At 38.2% G+C, this 19526-nt stretch overlaps 1 protein-coding gene across 1 annotated transcript in view; it reads left to right on the top strand.

Moving 5' to 3' along the window:
* KIAA1217 (KIAA1217 ortholog) overlaps positions 1-19526 on the top strand; it is a 237831-nt gene that overhangs the window by 152259 nt on the left and 66046 nt on the right. The window contains 2 exon segments of the mRNA XM_035318446.1: positions 4374-4572; positions 10067-10160. Coding sequence (XP_035174337.1) covers positions 4374-4572; positions 10067-10160 — 293 coding nt within the window.

The following is a 19526-nucleotide window of genomic DNA, read 5'->3' as shown; positions in this document are numbered from 1 at the left end:
ACATGTAAATGTTTTCTACTATAGCCTGTGTTTAATGCCACGGCCCATTCATTGCCCATAGGATAAAGAACAATCAGAATTTCTAGAGGTGTTTCTGAAAGCATTATACCAGCATAAAGAAAGGGAAAGCCTAACACTGCAGTTTGACTGTAGCTGTAGAAAAGCCCAGGCTTGGCAGCATCTAGGAGCACCTAGGAGTGGTAGCCACGGTGTTGGCTGACTTGGACTATGGGCTGTTAACACAGTGTATTTCTCATGCACCCTGGTGTTTCTTGACTTCCTAGACTAGCAGGGCATGTAACAGTCCAGTTTGTTTTGTGTTTAAAACTCTGCACAATCTTCAGGTTTCAGGTAAATCCATTGTGACAGAAGCTTAAGTGCAAGAGGAACTTCAGGGTACATGGAGACATTAACATCTCTTTGCTTGAGCCCAAAAAAAACCTGTACCTGAGCTATATTTTATTTCTTCTTACTTTAATTCTCCAAGAGAGTAATTTTTTAGCTGAGGGTAAAACACACCTCAGAGCTCTAGCAGCTTCCATGAAGCTGGCCATGTGGGTATGGAGGCCATGGAGACCTCCCTGCGGCCATGGAGGTTGGGCTCGGTGATCTTGGAGGTCTCTTCCAACCTAGACTATTCTGTGATTCTGTGATTCTGTATTGCCAGAGTTCAGAATTTCAGCCCATCAATGTGTGTGAGAAAACTAAAGTGTATGACTTAAAATAATGAATTAATTTGGAAGTGTTTATATCCTGTCATGCTGAAACAGGATTTTTAGGAGTGAGCAGTTAGTTTTGTCAAATAGGAAATGCCCTAAAGCATTGCTATAATATGAAATGTATCAGACACCTCAAGAGGAAAGGCAGTAGTTTTTATAAAGGGCTTGTGACTTAAGGGAGAGTAAGGAAAAGAGAATTTATTATGCCTTTGACAGTGTCTTTTACCCCTACAGTAATCTTGTGGTCAAAACATTTATCTGATTTGTATGTTTTAAGGCATGATCTTTTTGGATAACATTCACATTTGCTTTGAAAATCAAAGACCTAACGATGACTGCAATCTTGTTTTGGATCAATATTTTGTGGGACCATTTGAGGACAGGCAGAGTCAAGACTGTTCTGGAATAATTCAGGCTCATGAACGAGAAAGATTTTCAGTTCTAACATTTCTTTTGTGTTAATGGTTTCAGTAGCTCAATATTCAGAATCCATTTATTGCCCTGAGATGCAAAAGCAGTGTTTTCTGCATTCTGCACTAACTTTTAAACTAAGCAGAAAAGAGTCAACACACACCTGCAAAGCTGCTATGAAATGTGTGTATTTTTGACCAAAAATGTTTTTTTTTTTTGCTATTTAATCCAAGAAAGTTTATAGTAACAAAATATTGAAGGTTCCTTGTGTTCTGCCTAAGAACTGAAAGCTATCATCAAAAATGAATGTTTATGCACATCTTGGAACAGTGAACTAAATGCAATCATTAAAAATGTGTACTTAAAAAAATCAAATATAGTTAGTTTCTGAATTCTAAAAGGTGTTTCACAGCAGAGAGTATTTGAATGAGCACTAAAAAAACATTTTTACCTTAAAAGAACATAAAGACATGAATGATGCCTCAAATTATAATGAAATAAATAATAAAAAATGTTTAATACCTCATGAAATATTGGCATCAAAAACAAAATTCTTAGGAAAAAATTCCTCGACCTTTGAAATAAAAATAGTGACCTTGCAGTCTGAAACAATTTTTCCAACCAAAGGAAAATAGACGTTTATAGTAGGATTCATAAAGGGCCTGATGGCAATTTTCATAAAAGAAATATCAGCTCTTGATAACAGTAGAAACATGATTTTAAAAATGTTTTACAGAAGCAGCCTAATATTAAATAATGGTTAGGTAATATTGAGTAGTCTGTTTAGTGTTCATAACAATTGACATCTTCCTTTCCTAGCTTCAAGAACAATTATCTACCCACTGATTATAGGCATGTCTGCCTAAGTATGTACTCATTCATTTATAGCAATATAGTAACAAAAATACAAAGGACTATACAAAATACATAGGCCTAAGATAGCTCATCTTAGATTAAAATATCTTTTTTTTTTTTTTCACTAAATGCCTTTATGTTCTAGGACTTCAGCTTTTGCCATTGTTTTTCTCAGTGTTTGTACCTCAGGACTTTAAGCTGTTGTTGATAGTTTATGGGAATGTTGTCCCCTTGTTGATGACTTTCATGTGAGAATGTTTGAGTCACCATCTAAGTTATGTGATTTGCTGAGATTTGGTGATGACTGATGGTAACAGCATCGAGGACCTTATGTTCCCAACTCTCCTGTTTGTATTGACCACGATATAATAACACATAGTCCATCTGTGATACAATTATTGTGGTGAATTCAGTTTGTGTAAAATACCCTGCCTAGTTTTAGCCTACCTCTGTTGGTTATTGGCAGATGCAAGGCATGGCAGCACAAAACTCTGCTCAGGCCCCAAAGTCTGCCTGAAAATATAATAAAGACAGTAGCAGTTAGTTCAGTCTGAATGCTGAGCTTCTGCCATTATGTGCTGGCAGCATGAAAAATAGGTGGTGTAAAACTGGCTTGCTTGTATCTACATGAGCTACCGTGAATTCAGTGTAGATGCTTCTGTAATCACTAATTATTGAGCAGATCCCTTATCCCAATGCTTTCCTATGGCTAGTTAGCCATGTACAAAGCAGTTAGCTTCAAATCTCAAACAGCTGGTGGAACTACAAACTTCAGTGGTATTTTTTTTCTTTTCTGCTTTTTTTTTTTTTTTCCTCCTCCATCTCATTTTGGCCTGGTAAGTGTCTGCAAAGTGCATAATGTGCCATTTTACTGTCTTTAGATACCACTGCAAAAGCTATACCTGTTCAATCTCTTGCAGCTAGCATGGGAGTAAAGGTTTTCCTTCCGAGCACAATGCACTGTTGTACAGACACACCTGAGATGGCTCAGAAAGAACTCAGTGTGATCCCAACAATCCATTTTCAGGCAGGACATCTGCTTTGAGTATGGAGTGGACATGCAGGCTCAGATGGGCTTGCCAGTACCCTTTTTCCTCTGTACCCAAAGCAGTCCAGCTGAGCATTTCCCTCTGCATCTACTCCCTAGTGCTGGGCGTAGGTGCAGTAGGTGCAGCAGGAATTCCTGCTCCCAGGAATTTTCTTAGTTTGGTTGCAACCATCTGATAGCAGCCTGTTTTCTTCCATGAAGGTCCTAAAGAGCTTTCCTACATTGGAGATGCTCATGAGAACACCTTTTGGTGGTCTTTACGTGTAGCATGGTCAGAGCCAATCAAGCGTACCAAGTCCAGTCTGACTTCTGCTGATGATTGAGGTCTCTGTTCTCAGTCCTTTCGTCCTTGATGGGCTTTGTAGCTTGAGATGGAGTGGGACTGCGCTGTCTCAAAGCTAATGAGTCCAACTTGCTCTACAGCACCAGCCAGAGGAATACAGGCAGCCACTGGCTACAAAAGAGTCAGTATGGCCCTGGTAGGGCCAACACAGGCAGGGTGGAAGAGGTACTGGGTATCCTTTCACTGAGTCCCTGATCTGTATGATCCATGTTTTTTCCATTATCCAACACCTTACAGTCTCCCATTCCTTGAAAACAGAGAGCTAGCTTTATCAGAATGGTATACATTTTGTCTTTAGTGAATAAGAATATCCATATTTTACAACCCAGCATCCTAAGATCGTTCATGTTTCTCACCAAGTGCTAAGGTTGCCTATTAACACTGCTGTGAAACTGAAAGGATCTGAAATTGCTCTTGTTTATGCATGAGACCTCAGTTTTACTCCTGCTAGGACTTTCACCTGGGGCTTTATAACGCCAGCAAATTGAACTCTGAATATAAAATTGCTAGTGTTAAAATGAAAGTCTGTTTTTGAGGGGGACTGTTCAATAAGCAGGAGGCCAAAATGCAAAATTTATGTTTAATGGTAACTGGGTGATATAAAAGGGTGAAGGTCTTCCTCAGCTACTCTAAGAATAAACGTACGTTGTGATTTACCAACACCTTCCCCTGTAGAGCAGACTTGGTGTGTTTGGGATTTTCCATTGGCCTTCTTAAGGTAAACTTCTAACTTATCTAACTGAAAAACTGTAATAATAGGCTTCTCAGCAAAGTACAATACTGGAGCAAGCATATTTATCAAGGCACAACTCTATCAGCGTTCAATGCTCTACTCCAATATTGTGCTGAAAAGGAACATTTTGTATGTACTTTATGCGCAAGAGGTGTGAGCTGATTTTTTCTACTCATTGTGGTCTTGGTCTATTTCCTACATGGAAGGACAGATGATTTCTGTGCACTTAAGAATATTAAATTTGCTGTTATATTTTGCTTCTAGGTGTTTTATATCTTCAGTATGGAGATGAAACAAAGCAGTTGAGGATGCCAAATGAAATCACAAGCACAGACACAATTCGTGCCCTTTTTGTAAGTGCCTTCCCCCAGCAGCTGACAATGAAAATGCTGGAATCGCCCAGTGTGGCCATTTACATCAAGGATGAGAGCAGAAACATATACTATGAATTGTGTGATGTGAGGTAAGTGTAGAAGGAATTCCAGCTGTTGGGCTTTGGATTTTTGTTGTTATTGTTTACTGTTTTGTTTGTTTTTTTTTGTAGCTGATAATTGTCTAACAGATAGTGTCCTAACACATAAAGGCCTGTTCAATGGTATCTAAGTAATATGGGAGGCTTGCTGTAGGTGCAACATCTGTTGCACAAGCCATTGATGAATGGTGCACCTTGTTCAAATATTCATATAATGCATGCAGGTTGACATATTTAATATTTTACTGCATTTTAGCTGAGATATAAATATTTAAAACACTGAACACAAAGTAAACATTTACAGAAAATATGGTCTTTGCTGGCAGAGCAAAACCTGATCCATGAGAGCCTGAAGTTTAAAATATGAATGTCATTGATGTCCTCTCAACAGTTTCAATTATCTGTTATCTAACACTGCCAGAAATCTGTGGCATTAGTAACTGCTGCTGCAGAAGCCTCACCACCTTCCTATTTAATGTCAGGATGCAGCAACTAATGCAGTCTCTTTCTTTCACTTATTTCAGAGCTTAGTGAAAAATGATCTGGCTAACATCTAGATGGTTCTTTCTATCCTCTACTTTGTGTGTTTGCAGCTGCCCAACTAACCATGTTCCTTCAGTCTTGATGTCCGTGTTCTTCAAGCAAAAGGACTAGGTTCTTAGGGACTCTGGAAAATCCCAGATCATGCAGCAACAAAAATCTCAGGCCCACCTCAGGCATGCCACACTATAGAACTGTGCAGGGAAATAAGGTGGGCCTTTGTGATCCTTCTCATTAGACGTTACAAGGTAAAAATAATGGACAGAAGAGCCTAAGAGGATGGAGAAGAAAGCAGAAAAGGTGTTTCCTCTCTGCCAGTCTCTACCACTAGTGCAGGAAAATAACATGAAAGTAAGGGAAGTGTATTGTCCACTACTGCCTTGTTTCTTCTGGTGATTACTTGGCTCAGCTGCTTCTCCATTTCATGTAGTTTAAGGAAAGAGTAAGCTGTTTTTTTTCTATCCTTGCCATTTCAAATTCCCCCATTCCTCTTCTTTCTAGTCTTTGAATAGCACTGCACTCCTCCTCTGTCTTGCTTTCCTCAGGCTGTCTATCCAGCGTCTTGTCATCAGCCAGCCTCTTGGATTTCAGTTTCTGTTTGTGTTTTTTTGTTTGGTTGGTTGTTGTTTTTTTTTTTTTAATCTTTCTTGTTTTGCAGTCTCCCACACCCCTGTTTGGCCACTGTAACTCCTATGTTAAGACCCATCTGATTTTTACATCGTCATTCATCATGTGCTCAAGTTTCTTATACATCAAACAGTCCATTCACTAGATCAGATCAGGTGATAAAATCAAGATAGGGGTTCCTGTGTCTCTGTTGCTGAGTGCCTTGTTACCAACCATCATCTGCCCCATCAGCTCCTTCTCTCTCACTTTATCCTTCCATCTTCCCTTGAGTTTCAGACTAACAGTTTATGACTTCGTCTCCTCCCTGCCCCTAAGAATGGGGTTGCTGATTATCTTAATATCACTCCACTCCACCTTTTTTCCCTTGCTCCTATTGCAGGCGTCACTCTAACAACCTCAGGCCTGGCTTGCTTCCAACATCTGCTTCCTCTGTTCCTATGCCTGTATTGTAGAATATTTCTAGAGGAAATCCCACAACCCAGCTGACTTCCTTCATAGAAAAATTCTCTCCTTCAGTTCTGTCACCCTGCTCACTAAGGAAACCTCAACAGTCCAAAGTATACAATACCAGCTGCATTTTAACCACCGTTTGATAATTTCCAAAAAAAAGTCTCCATTCTGTTCCTTAATCTTCGCAGGATCTTCACACAGTGTCTCCCCTCAGAGAACAGATAAAAAGTATAATTGTTCTCTCCTTTGTTTGCCATCTCTTCCTTCAATTATCTTATTTCTTCCTTGCCTTAAACACAGATGTTTCAGTTGACTCTAACCTCTCCATCTTCCTTGGAGGCTGCCTCCTGTTCCTCTATGCCTCTTATCCCTTGCCTTGTCCTTTTATTAACTTACTGTTCTATTACAGCGCTTACTCTTTATATTGCAAACATGTTTCTGTGCCTCCCAACAAAACACTCCCTGCACACAAGTTAAGTTTCCACTGTCCACCCCATCTTTCTGTCCTGCACCGAGCAGTCACTACAACCGCTGTCTGGAGCTTTACTCTTCCAGTTCAGTCCTAGACCTATTTCCAGCCTGTGTGGCATTTTATTCTTCTAATTCCAACCTGTCTTTTGTTCCCTACTGTTCCATTGCAATTGTCCAAGTCACAAATGGCCAGATTTTGTGAACATTACACCTTTATTCTCACAGATCTGTCATATACTTTTAATGCTTTCTTCTTGGAACTTGGATCTCCCTTTGTTTCAGGGACTGCTTTTTCTGAATTTCTTCCTGTCTCTCTCCTCTCTTTTTTGTCTTCTCGAGCACTGATTTTCAGTTTTTTTTTTTTTTTTTTTAATTTTATTTATTTATTTATTTATTTGCTTGTTTGTTTTCAGGGCTTTGTCCTCATTCCCTTTCTCTGTCTGTATCTTTCATTATCTTCTTATCCTTGTGGATTAGTTGGGTTATCATACCTACCTGGGTAACTATCCCATTTTGCTTTATAAAGGGATTAATCTCACCAAATGGAGATTTTTACATGCACATTTGAGCTGGTTATGATTCATCCTGTAAAATGGTATGCAAAATTATACGTGCCGGTGAACCTAGCTCTGCTGTTGATGCCTTCCCTGTGAATGTGAGCAGTTGGACTTGAAACTTACCTCTTCTGCCCAAACTAAAATCTTGGTCTTCTCTTTTAATGGTCTCTCACAGACCGCTTGTCTCAGCTCATATTATGTACTCCTTCATTAGACCATGAGGCCATCCCACTCCCCCCCTTTTATTTCCTTTTCTCTCTCTCTCTTAAAAACAAAACAAAACAACAACAACAAAAAATCACAGGGGTTAAAGCACTCACTTGCTTCTTAAGTCCATAAACCAATCTTTCTTAATCCAGTTCAGGGTTCTACAGCCACTATAGATTTTTTTTTCAGATTTTTTTCTTTTTCTGTGTAAAATTACTTTGAGGCAGCCTTTCCTTTCACACCCTGTAGTGAAAAAATACTTGGCTAAATTATCATCTTTGTAACATTTTTTAACACCAGCTTTTTAACATGTAGCTTTTCGTACATGAACTGCCATAATGTTCTTTTCTTGACATTTGATGAAGGTAATCTCATTCACTCTTACCCATTCAAATGAAGCAACAAAGATCATTCTCCTAGTTTGTCAAGCACGCTGTTTCACATGTATTTTTTCACTTGTCCTCTGACTGTATCTTCTCCATCTCATTAAATATAAACTACTTGTCTTCAAGCCCACTTCAATGCTACTTTTCACTTCTTGTTCAGCACCAAGTGCCATCTGCTTCCACTTGGCTAATAATGCCAACTTTCATTGTGCATGTCTTTAATTTTCAAACAAGTGCCTTCATGCTCCCTCTTAGGCAGCCCTCTAACGTGCTTGGATGGAATCATCTACAAACATCCGCAAAGCCACCTCATTGTTCTTCATCCAGTCCCATTTTTCCCCTCTCTGTCTTGCACTGTCTATTCAACGCATGACTGTGGTGCCAGGATCCGCTTATTCACCAGGCTGGAAAGACTATGGTCTTCTCATGCCTTTTTATTCCCTTATCTTTCTGCAGCTATCTTGTCTTTTGTGTCTTATATTCATCTCGTAGGCTGGTGAAGGGGTTGTTTTCCTAGGGTGTTTATACAGTACACACAGATCAATGAGACCTTTGAACATGCCACAGGCATCGAGAAGCTACAGTAATGCAAATAATAGTAATAATGAACATGCAGTAATATATACGTGCTATCAGTGCTGTTTATCTTAGAATAGCAACATGAGGTGAAATAGAATTCACTTCGGAGATCAAATGCCTAGTATTTTGGTGATTTGCCTTACAGCAATGTTTTACTTTAAAGTGTCATGTTCCTACAAGTATTATTTATGGGGAACGCTTTTAAAACAAACTCCAGTTAGTTGAGGTGCCATCTCATAGCCATCAGAGCGAAAAGACAGCACATAAAATTCATTTGTATGAAAAATATAGCATTTCTCGAGGTGAAAATGAGAGTTAGTTTTGTATCAAAAGGAACATATTTCCAAGTCTGAGGCAAAAAACGGTAACTGAGAATCCCACTGCAAGTCTCTGAGCAGAAGAGTCACGTTTGTAAGATGGAAAACAGTTTACATTACCATAAATAATTGAAGAACTTGAACTTGCCACAAGGTAGCTATTTTCCTATGCAGTCTGCAAGTAAACACTCATAAATACTAAACATCAGCCCCTGCAGTTCTTAAACAGAAGGCACTGATCTGTCTCTTAGCTCTGGAGTTTCTTTAATAACTGCTTGACATCTTCAACAGGAGCACAAGTTCTGACTAGCTATCCATTCAAAGCAATCACTGGTTGTAATATGACATTGGAAGAAAGAAATTGGACCTGCCCAAGCATCCTTTCCTTCATTTTTAAATGATAAACCCCATGATTAGGATCAGTTCACTAGAGTTGTAGCTGCACCTGGAGGAAAGGAATTCAGTCACATGTGTGAGTAAATTCTCTAGAGATCACTAATGGGAAATGAAAGGAATCACAGCTTTGAAAGGATGCAAGTGAGCGTAGATTGAAGGCTTTGCTACTGATTAAATGTGAACAAGGAATCAGCAGATCTCAGTGCAAATTTCTAAGCCATGAAAGTATCAGAAGGTAGGTTTTGAAACAAAACAGAATACTTCTGTCATCTAACTGTTTTCTAACAGTGTTAGTTTAAAAATGAACTAATGAATGACAAAGTATTCAGTTAAATAAAATAAACTCTTAGGGCTTTCTTTCTAAACCATTTCTGTGGTAGATTTCATCAAAACTTGTTTGTTTCTTTTTACTTTCCTTTTTTTTCCCTTAAAACCTTATCTATATTATAGATAAAGTTTAGAGGAATGATTTATCTGCTGCTGAATTATTAGTTTTTACCTGTTATTATTTTTTAGATTTCTGAAGAAGATGTTAATTGAATAACTGAAGTTAGAAAGACTTTTCTTTTATATCCTTGCTTCTTAGAATAGCAAAAATTCATGTGGGTTGAGTACACAATAAAACATGTAAATATTAACTAAATGCTTTTGAGCGTTGTGCAAATGTTGAAGCTCTATTGTCTTCAAAGTGCTTTCATTCTATGGCAGGATCTTGAAAGAAACTTAACACTATCTAATTTTTATGGGTGTGGAGTTGTAGTGAAAGAATGATACTTCCCATGGGAAAGAGAATCAAAGTAGGCTTTTGTTTGTGTGTGTCTAAGCTATGGCATTTAGGTTTTTCTTATAGGTCGGCTGCAGACCTACTATGTTTGTCTGTTACCTGAAACTTTTAGGCAATAAAGTAAATAAAACTACTTTCATCTGTTATTATTGCTGATTCTTTTGATTCCAGGAATATTCAAGACCGGTCCTTCCTTAAAGTTTACAACAAAGATCCTGCACACGCATTTAATCACGCTTCCAGAGCTGTAAATGGAGATATAAGGGTAAGTACTAGTGTTGCATTTATACTCCTCTTTCTTCCAGTTTTTATTTTAAATCTTTAAATTCATAACTGTAATATGTACACAAAAAGTTATAAAATCTAAGGTAGATGTACAGCACATACAGAAGAGGGAAGTGATAATGCTTTCCGTAATGTTTCTTAACTGCTATGTGTTTTCCAATTATTTGCCCTGAGCATTAACTGTTTTTTTTTTCTTGTTTACTAGCATTAAAGCACATGAATCAAAACAATGCCTTTAATTACTTATTTTGGGGCATGGACAGTGCTTAGGCTTTTTAAAGCTTCTTATTTCATGTTTCCAAACCCTTTACAGTGAAGTACAGCATGGTGTTACTTCACTCCAGCAAGACTTCAGCAAGGATTGGTTTAAAGTAGCTGGGCCCATGTACCTAGGTTGAAGTCTATTGAAATACTTTGTAAATGACCATTTCACATAAGAAATACTGATAAATACCTGTTGTGCAGTAAATGGTTATGTCTTTTTCTAGAATTTTCTGTCTGTATTGAACGAGGACTGGTGTATTTGTATTTTCAAGTGAACATTCTATATTGGGGAAGTATAGAGAAGGCATTTGAAACGTATCCCCTTTCCCACTGCCTGTCTCTTACCTTTTACTGGACTGTGTTTTCCCACCTTAATGCTGAGAGGGCAGGAGGTGTGGCTGTGCAGCAGCTCTTCCACCGCTTTGCTCATACCTAACATCGCACCCATGAGTGGTGGTGGAGGTGGTGCTGGTGAGGCTACACACCCTCATCTCTTCCCCACCCATTCTAGGTCTGTCCCCAGGAAACGGTACAACCAAATGAGATCAATGGGCCAGAAGGAAATGCCACTACTGTCCCGCCCGCACTGTGACTTTTATGTGTGCCCCAAAGCTGATTCAACTGCGCTGAAAATTTCCTGTGAAGTAATTTGCTTAATTGTGCATTTGCTTCTTGGTTTCATTATCAATTCTGAGCATGTCATACCGCTTTGTTATTAATATTTCATGGAAGTATTTCTGCTGTTTCAACAGTTTAGGGCCTCATTATTTTAGAAAGATTGCAATAGTTTATTTACAGGCACTATCCTCAACCACCTCTCATTTATGTACTTCAATTATAAAATGGTCCTTTTGATAGGTCAGAAATCTAATTACTTGATTATTCACACTAGTGCACACACAACATGAGAGAGCAAATATATGTCCTGCAAAGGACTAACATGGTAACTTTCAGCATCTTCCTTAAGGTCCTGAAATTCTTCAATTTTAGTTATATTCCTGTAGCAGCAACTGAATATATCTGATACATTTCATTCAAAAGCATGACATACTATCACTGGGTAATATGACATTAACTCCTATAGCAATATTACTGTGACTTTATAAAGTTAGACCAATGCTCTTCTTGTTCTACGTGCAGTGAATGTCAAATGTATCTGCTGTGGTTCTGTTTGTGTACTCTGGACCTGTTTTCAGATACGGTTAACTACCACATTAGCTACCTGTATTCAGAAGTAAAGACTGCTTCTTTGGCCCTCTTCCACCTACGCACTACTGAACATAGTTGTTTTGAACACAGTGGCTGTTTCTGTTCAAAATCTGTATTAATTTGGATTGCTTATTTTAAATTAGTGCATTGTACAACAGGTATGGACACTCAACACCTCCTGACTATGGCTGAGTTATCTTTCTTTGGCCATCATTCAAAAATTAAGGTGACATGGTGACGGCCTTTGCAGAAGTGATGTTTTCATGGTATATAATATTATATTTGCTCTGCTGAAATGCTAGAGATACCATTTTGAAATTGTGTGCATGCAATAAAACAGCTCTTCTTTTCATTTGGCCTTTCCTCCACATTGGCAATTTCTTGTCTTTCTAGTCTGAGAGGTGAAGTTGAAGCCAGGATTCTCACAGGGGCTCTGCAGAAAAGCATGCAAAAGTATTCCGTTTGATCGTGGTAAACTTCTGCACTTCAAAGTTATGAACATGGAAACAAGCATTTTCTTGAGTGCCGGAAATAATTAAATCTGTTTCTCTAGGGATTGGTGTCTTCTGGTTGTGTTCTTCCTTGTGCAGTAATGCTCAGATATTAGTTCAAGCTTTGCCCGAAGTAGGGGGATGTAATAGAGCTGTTTCTGATGCTGCTTCTCTGTAGAACAACTTTTTCTCAACTTGACAGAAGTACTGTAGGATCTTCTCACAAATCTCTCATTTGGCATAATTAGTAGCACCATGATAGATTACTGATCTTTACCCTTTGGTTGAATCTGGTTGCATTTTACCTTCACAGGTTGTTAGGATGAGGGAGAGAAAATGGATATCTTTCCTTAGCAAGTCACGTTAAAGTTGGGAGTGGCAGAGTGGGAGAGGGACTAAGTGAGAAATGTGTACATTTGATGTACTGGTATGGCATTGTAGCAAAAAAAAAAAAAAAAAAAAAAGTCAAAAAAAAAAAAAGTCAAAAAATATGCTTCTCATCTTTCTGTTTCTATTTCTATTTCTGCATCTTTGCACTGGGTAAATTGATTCTCTTCAGTTTTCCATGATATCCAAGCACTGAATTCCCTGCAGTAGGAAGCAGGGAGTAACTGCAGTAATCACTGTGCTCCGCACCATACCATAGTAAATTGTTTCAAAAAAAAAAAAAAAAAAATACAGAAAAGCAGGTTATTGTCAGATGAGGTGAAAAAACAGTATTTTGAATACCAAGAACTAACTCTTGTAAATACATGTTTCCATGGTGATACTGAAGTGTGGTTGTATCTCCTGCCATGTGTGAGTTAGAGCTTTGGATTTTTTTGAGGTCTGGAAGGTTTTGCCTTTACAGATTTTTCTACTGTTTGCCTTCTTGTCCCTTTGGAACATTTATCCTTAGGTTTGATGATGTTCAGGCTTTTATTCATGTGATTTATAATCATTTCCATGTAACAGATCCAGAATAATCTCAGAAAATAATGTTAGCTGCCAGCTTGGACACCTGTTTTAACTACCAAACAGATGTGAGACCTGTATAAGAATTGGCAGTAACACTTGAAGTATTAAGTATTACCCATATGGACAAGAAAACTCTGAATGTGCGATAGGAATGTGGGATCTGTGAAATTCAGAAGTTGTATCAAAACACTCAGCTCTTGCGTCCCTTAACTCTAAATTTCCTGGTCTTTCGTTTCATGCGTCTTTCAGAATGGGTTGTGTTTAAGAAAAGGGTTTTGTGTGGGGTGTAAACAAGCTCTAAACAGCAGTTTCTCTTTGAATCATTCAGAGTGCCTTATTTGCTTATTGGTGTTGTGTCATGGCCATTTACATCTTGAAGAGCATGATTTGTTTGACAGGCCTGCTATGTTTAATATTGTTTCAAGCAAGAGGTAGCCACATAGTGCTGTCTCACTGAATATTTGCATTATGTGCTTTTCCTTTGTTTTGTTATTCCTTTCCCAACCTGTACACTGGAAATCTGTAGCAGCTGTTTTCTTTGGAGTCTTTGTGTTGCTGCAGTTCACTCTTTTATTCTTCTGCCTGAGTATGTAAGATTAATCAGCTCTTTCTAGGTCTCCATGCAACAATACTTTCTTTTGACAAAATACTGTCTCTTGTCCAAAAGTGGAAGTTCAGATGATCTTTTTATTCTCTCCAGCATTGTTTTGAATCCCATTACAAACCTGTGTACACAACTGTGCTGCTCCGTGCCATTATAATTAACATTTTGTGATTTGCGTAGATTATAAGGGGAAAAGATCTTCTCAGACTTTCGAAGTGTAGGATCCAGGTTGCATCTCATCTCACGTTTAGTTGTCGGATATGGATACAATATTAACAGGTGACACTAAAGAACAGTGGGGTTTTTGTGTGTTGAATTCAATGTCTTTGGAGGTGTCACAGCTCCTTTTGGGGTTGTTGCTGTGACCTCCTGGTGCTATACCACTGACTTCAAGTGGAAATGATTCCTACTGTATGTGCACAGTGTATTTTCTGTCCCTGTTCCCTACACCCTCCTTTTATCTAAGGAAGACTCCTAAATTACAGTCTCACCCTTCTGTCGTTGTAACCTGTCTGCGTTTCTGGTGGCTCAGTTGGATTCTAATAATGTTGGTTTATGCAGTGGTTTGTTTTGGGTTTCATCTGTCTGCCAGTTTGAGAATTGGGGGAATTTTTACTTTATAACAAATGGGTGGTTATTTTGCTTGGCAGTCTTTCTCTTCCCAACCACCTGCCATGATGTCTGTGGGTTACGCTTTGTTTTCAAATGTTCTAGACCCACCATGTTTTTGCTTAATTCCCTAACTTGACTGAGACCTTATCAGGTCAGTGCTTTATCCCAGCCCTCAGCTGGGTGGGTGAGGCCAGAATATTCAAGGAATGCTTGTTGTGGCTGTTGTTTTATTGAGGTACACCTTTAGGTTTTCTGTTCAGAGACTGTTTCTCGGAGAAGGAGCAATTAGGGCAAGTTCGGTCAGAGCTGAGTCAGGGAGCGCAGGTACGTGGAAACTCCACGGTGCTGGGAGTTAAACGGCAAAAGGTGATGATGTTCTTGGCACCAATGGGGGTTTGGTCTGCCAAGGTGACACAGGATGAGTTAAAGTGAGTTGTTCTGTAAAATGATGCAGACATTTGATAAGTTGGGTAAACTGTTGTGTTGAATAGCTTTTACTACTGAAATTGTGCAACAGTGACTTTCAATTTTCCCCCTGAAACTGCCTGGCTAGCAAGCTGCTAACACTTCAGTTCTCATCTACATTAGGTATTGATGCAATTTGTGAACTTAAAAAAATACAATTGCTAAAAACCCTCAAACAACTTCCCAAGAAGCATCTAGGGAGCCTGAAATTCAGTGCTGATTTGCAGGAAAGATACAGATAATAAAAGCAGGATCATCCTCTTGAGTGCTTAAGATACCTGTAAACATACATCCAGCTTCTTTGAGATGTTTAGCTTCTTTTCATTGGATTGTTTGTAATCTTAATATCAATAAACATAAAAGCTGCAAAAGCTGCCAAAACTGTTTGTTCATTGCATACCATGGCTTCAAAAAAACAACAACAACAACAACAACAAAACACTCCTTGAACCACGTAGAGGTATTTAGAAGAAAAGTATTGGAAAAGAATTCAAACAATGAAATGAATGCATTTTAGTGCTAGGATGTCTATAGGACAGCATTTGTATAAGTTGTCATGTGTGTTTGCCTTCCTGATCCGAGTACTATAAAACTTTGTTTTCTTTTGGGCAGAAAAAGAAAAAGCAAACGCTAATCCCTCTATTATCTGATAGAGACCTTCCAAATGATACAAATCTCATCTTTCCTGCTGTTTTGCTGTCTGCTTTTTCTAATGCTCTTTTTGTCATTGAGAGGTTATGACAACACGAGCCATATTGTATTTATAAACATCACGTGTTTCCTTGATATGACTTGCAGTGTCTGCCAAACAGAACACATGGAAGAAACATTTCTCATTAGCTCAGCATTGGTTTTGGTTATACTGATTTCCGGGACAGGAAAAATGCCTTCCTTACTCAGATTTAACTTTCATACGGTAAGCCTCTGAGTGTCCATGAAATCGCTTGAGCAGAGACGCTGCAGCTCTTTTAGCCCACATACTTTGTCTGAGGAAAAGAGAAAAAGCGGTTTGTTTTAAAGAGAAGATGTAATGGCATGTATTGCTGAAACTAATTCTGAATTAAAATACCTGCCAAAGTCGTCTAGAAACAGAACTCACCGAGAGATGTAAGGTAAGATGATGCTTGTAAATAACGAAAGATATGTAATCCTTTTTCTTCTTTTTTTTCCCCAAGCTGAAAGATATTTTCAGATTAACTGGGATTTTTTATCAGAGCAATGAAAGCTATTTCTTCTTCCTTGAGCTGTATGGGAAAATAAATGCTTAATTGCCTGCTAAATCACCAAACTCTACTCTTAGGTTTTTATGACTAGTTACACATTAAACTTAAAAAGTTATTTTCTAACTTGCCATTACAAATCTTGCGGAGATTTGAACAAAATCTATAAAAGAAGTCTCTGATTTTCTGATTTTTTTTATTGGCATGGTTTTACTACCTTTGCTTTGAATAGCTTGTCAGTAGTTGCCAGTTATTAATGCAACTACAGAGCAGTATGGACTGAGAAGTAGCTGCACCAAATCAGACTGTGATGAAAATGTACCTGCTCTCCTTCATTCATATGTTGTTTGATATATAGTATCTACTATTGTATAAATCCTAAGTTAGTGGGAAAGGAGGTATATTTTTAAGGAAAATTTCAGCTTTTATTTTAGCTATACATAAACCAATATATAAATCTTAAATGCTTTCTGGCAAAATGTCCATCTTTTTAAAGATATAGATCCTGCATTACAGTTTGATGCATGCAATATTGTGGATTGTTTAATAGGATGACTATGTTCTTTGGTGGATTATATTTATTCCCAAATATTGTCTGTAAAGAATACAATCATGTAGATTCTGCTACTATACCAACATTTTAAAAGTTTTTTTTTTGTTTGTTTTTTGTTTTCAAATAATACAGATGTATTTTAAGTTTATGTCAATCTTGCTGTTAAAAGAAAGTATAATGTTCTAGTTACTATAATGTTGAAGGAACCTGAGCTTGTCACACCCATGCAATAATCTTCCAGTTAGCCTAAGAGGAGTGTCATACGGTAGATATCACAAACCAGCTACCTGGAAACTCCCAGAGAGTTTTCTCTGTGGGAACAGGTCGACTTACAACCACAATACAGTTGTTTTCGTGGCATTTTGTTGGGGAAAGCTCTTTCTTCCCCACTAACAGGCTGATGTTCAAGCTAGCCTGTCTTTCGTGTTGAGGTCTGCTCAGAGCTTGCCCTGGAGCTGATGAAGTTCCTTCATGACAACATCTGATCTCTCTCGTGTGAAGGTCTCCTCAGTCCTTCATTAAAATGGGAAGCCTTATCTCTAACATAAGTCTAAGGTTCTCAGCAAAGCTTTCACTGCTTTCACTGGGAACGTGCCCTGAATAAAAACATCAGGATTGGATTTGAGTCCATTTTATTGTCTATTGGTTTCTGGTTTTATTCTTACTCCACCTTCTTTTACATAATGTTTCCTTGTTCCAATTCTTTAGATGTTTTACTCTTTTTTTCTGCCCTTGCTTTTAGTAGAACAATTTGCACTAATTTAGCTGTTTACTTGAAATTTCTAAGTAGCTGGTGGGGTCAGATATTGCCAGAGCTCCCTAAATACAGTGGAAGACAATAAAAATGCTCGTGGCCGTGACCTCTCTTATTTGGAGGGGAGTTCCTTCTTTACCTCCATTGTAAACGGGTAGCTTATCTGAATTGCTGGAGTCCCCTATGTTCTCGGCTGGTACCAAAGTCCAGCCAAGCTTTGTGACTTCCAATTAGCTTTCCAAATGAGCTTTTACTTGAACAAAGCTTTAAAATCACCATGTGGAGGTGGCGGTTTGGTATCATGGTTCTTGGAACCCATGAAAAGTTAGAAGCAAGATTTTTTTTGGTGTTCAAACCTCCTGCTTTTTTGTCAGTCAAGGCCTTAGATTTCCCAAGAAGTTTTTCACAAATCCAAAATGTGATACTTCATGGTCGTGACCCAAATTCTCTGCTTTCCACCGAGTCTTCACTTCAGTACGCTGTTAATTGCCTGCTTGTAGTTAAGCCTAGTGAATACTAAAGGGAATTGGTTCTGTCCCCATCTTCCTTTGACACAAAAAAAAGAGTAAGCCAGTACTTGGTGTCTAGAACACATGTACATATTTGAGGCCTTTGATTCTTCTCCATGTTGGATTGTACTTTTTCTAATGTGGGCTCTGGAAAACTAATCAGACTTCTGAAAATATGAGGAGTAAAAATATCTTTCCTTGGATATGTGTGAGATCTGGGGTTAAAAAAAGCCGCAGCTGGCAAAAGGAAGACAGTTGCAAATAACAGCAGGCAACAGGGCTCCATGAGAAATGATGTGATGCTGCAATTATTTTTTGCATGAGTATATGCCTTTCTTACACCATTGCAACTCAAAGTTCTGTGTGACTGAGTGAAAAGACCAACAGGGTGTGTTGGGTAAAGGGCTAGTCCCTCAGTCACTTAATGTTTACTACAGATAGCTTCACCTTAGAATAAAGTAGGTTATTTACTTCAGTCTTGCTGACCATGACAGGTTGTATGCTTTTTTGGATACAAGGAAGTAAAAAAAAATAAAAAGAAAAAAAATGTAGGGCTCAAACTGATGGCAGCAGTGATAGCACCTCTAACATTGCAAAAAATGTACTTATACCTGCAAATACTTGCTTGGCCTTACCACTGAGAGATGCAGTCCAACAGGGACAAATACATTGTAAAATTCAGTTCTATGGCTTCCATGACCATTTCTCCTGTTGGCAATGCTGAGGCCAAAACTCAGCACAGAAACTTCTTCTGATGTACATTTACATTGAGAGAAATAGGTTGTTACAGGTGTGGACATGCTGCTTTGGTCTTTTACCTATCAGCTTTAATTTGTAACATTTTAATATTGTTTATATCCTAATCAATTGCATATATCCGTAATAGAAATTGTGTTTTGACTCTATTGCTAGGTAATACCAGATTAGACCAAGTTTGATACTTTCCTTTATGTTCATTTAACCATATCAACTTGTTCAGTTTTATTTGGCTTCAGCACAGTGGGAAAAGATACAGATATGGACCAAAAATAAAAGCTGAGTCGTTAGTACAGCAAGTCAGAAAGCCATGCATTTATTTTGATTTATGAGTTCAGTTACTAACAGTATTTCTTTTTTTAAAGAGAAGAAATCTGATATACAGCATATTTAAACCAAATAAAAATGCTGATCCGTACCAGAAATGTACATGTTTGAAACTATTCCTTTTTTGGAAAAAAATAAAAAATAATAATAAAAAAAAATGACCCCATCAGTTCAGCAGTGCCCTGAGGAAGTGCTGACATTGAGACTGGTCTGAAAGGTTTGGCTCCCTGCACTGGTGGTGGCTGTCTGTGCTATGTGCATGATGTGCTTGATCTCTTCAAGGGGAACGGGGCGGGGGGAAGGAAATGCTTGCTACATCTTCATGAATAACATGACTCCTGTTTGTTTTCAGAAAATTCTGCCTCAAAAGCAGCTGTGGAAAAGCAAAAAGAAACAAACAGTTCAAATTCAACCCTAGTTATGAGGGGTGTCATAATGTGAACTTAAAAAAAAAATCACTAACAGCTTTTATATGTTCAGTCCAAACAGTCTAATAGCGTATGGGCTGGGTGGGCCATGCTATACTGATGAGATAAATGTGGATATTGGCAAACCGATGATGTAATTATGTAAATCCGACCTTTTTAGGATTGAAATGTGTTATGTTTCAGTGTGTTTATATTTT

Source organism: Oxyura jamaicensis, chromosome 2 (genome assembly GCF_011077185.1).
Source record: "Oxyura jamaicensis isolate SHBP4307 breed ruddy duck chromosome 2, BPBGC_Ojam_1.0, whole genome shotgun sequence".
Lineage (NCBI taxonomy): Eukaryota > Metazoa > Chordata > Aves > Anseriformes > Anatidae > Oxyura > Oxyura jamaicensis.
This window is presented reverse-complemented; position numbering and strand designations above follow the sequence as displayed.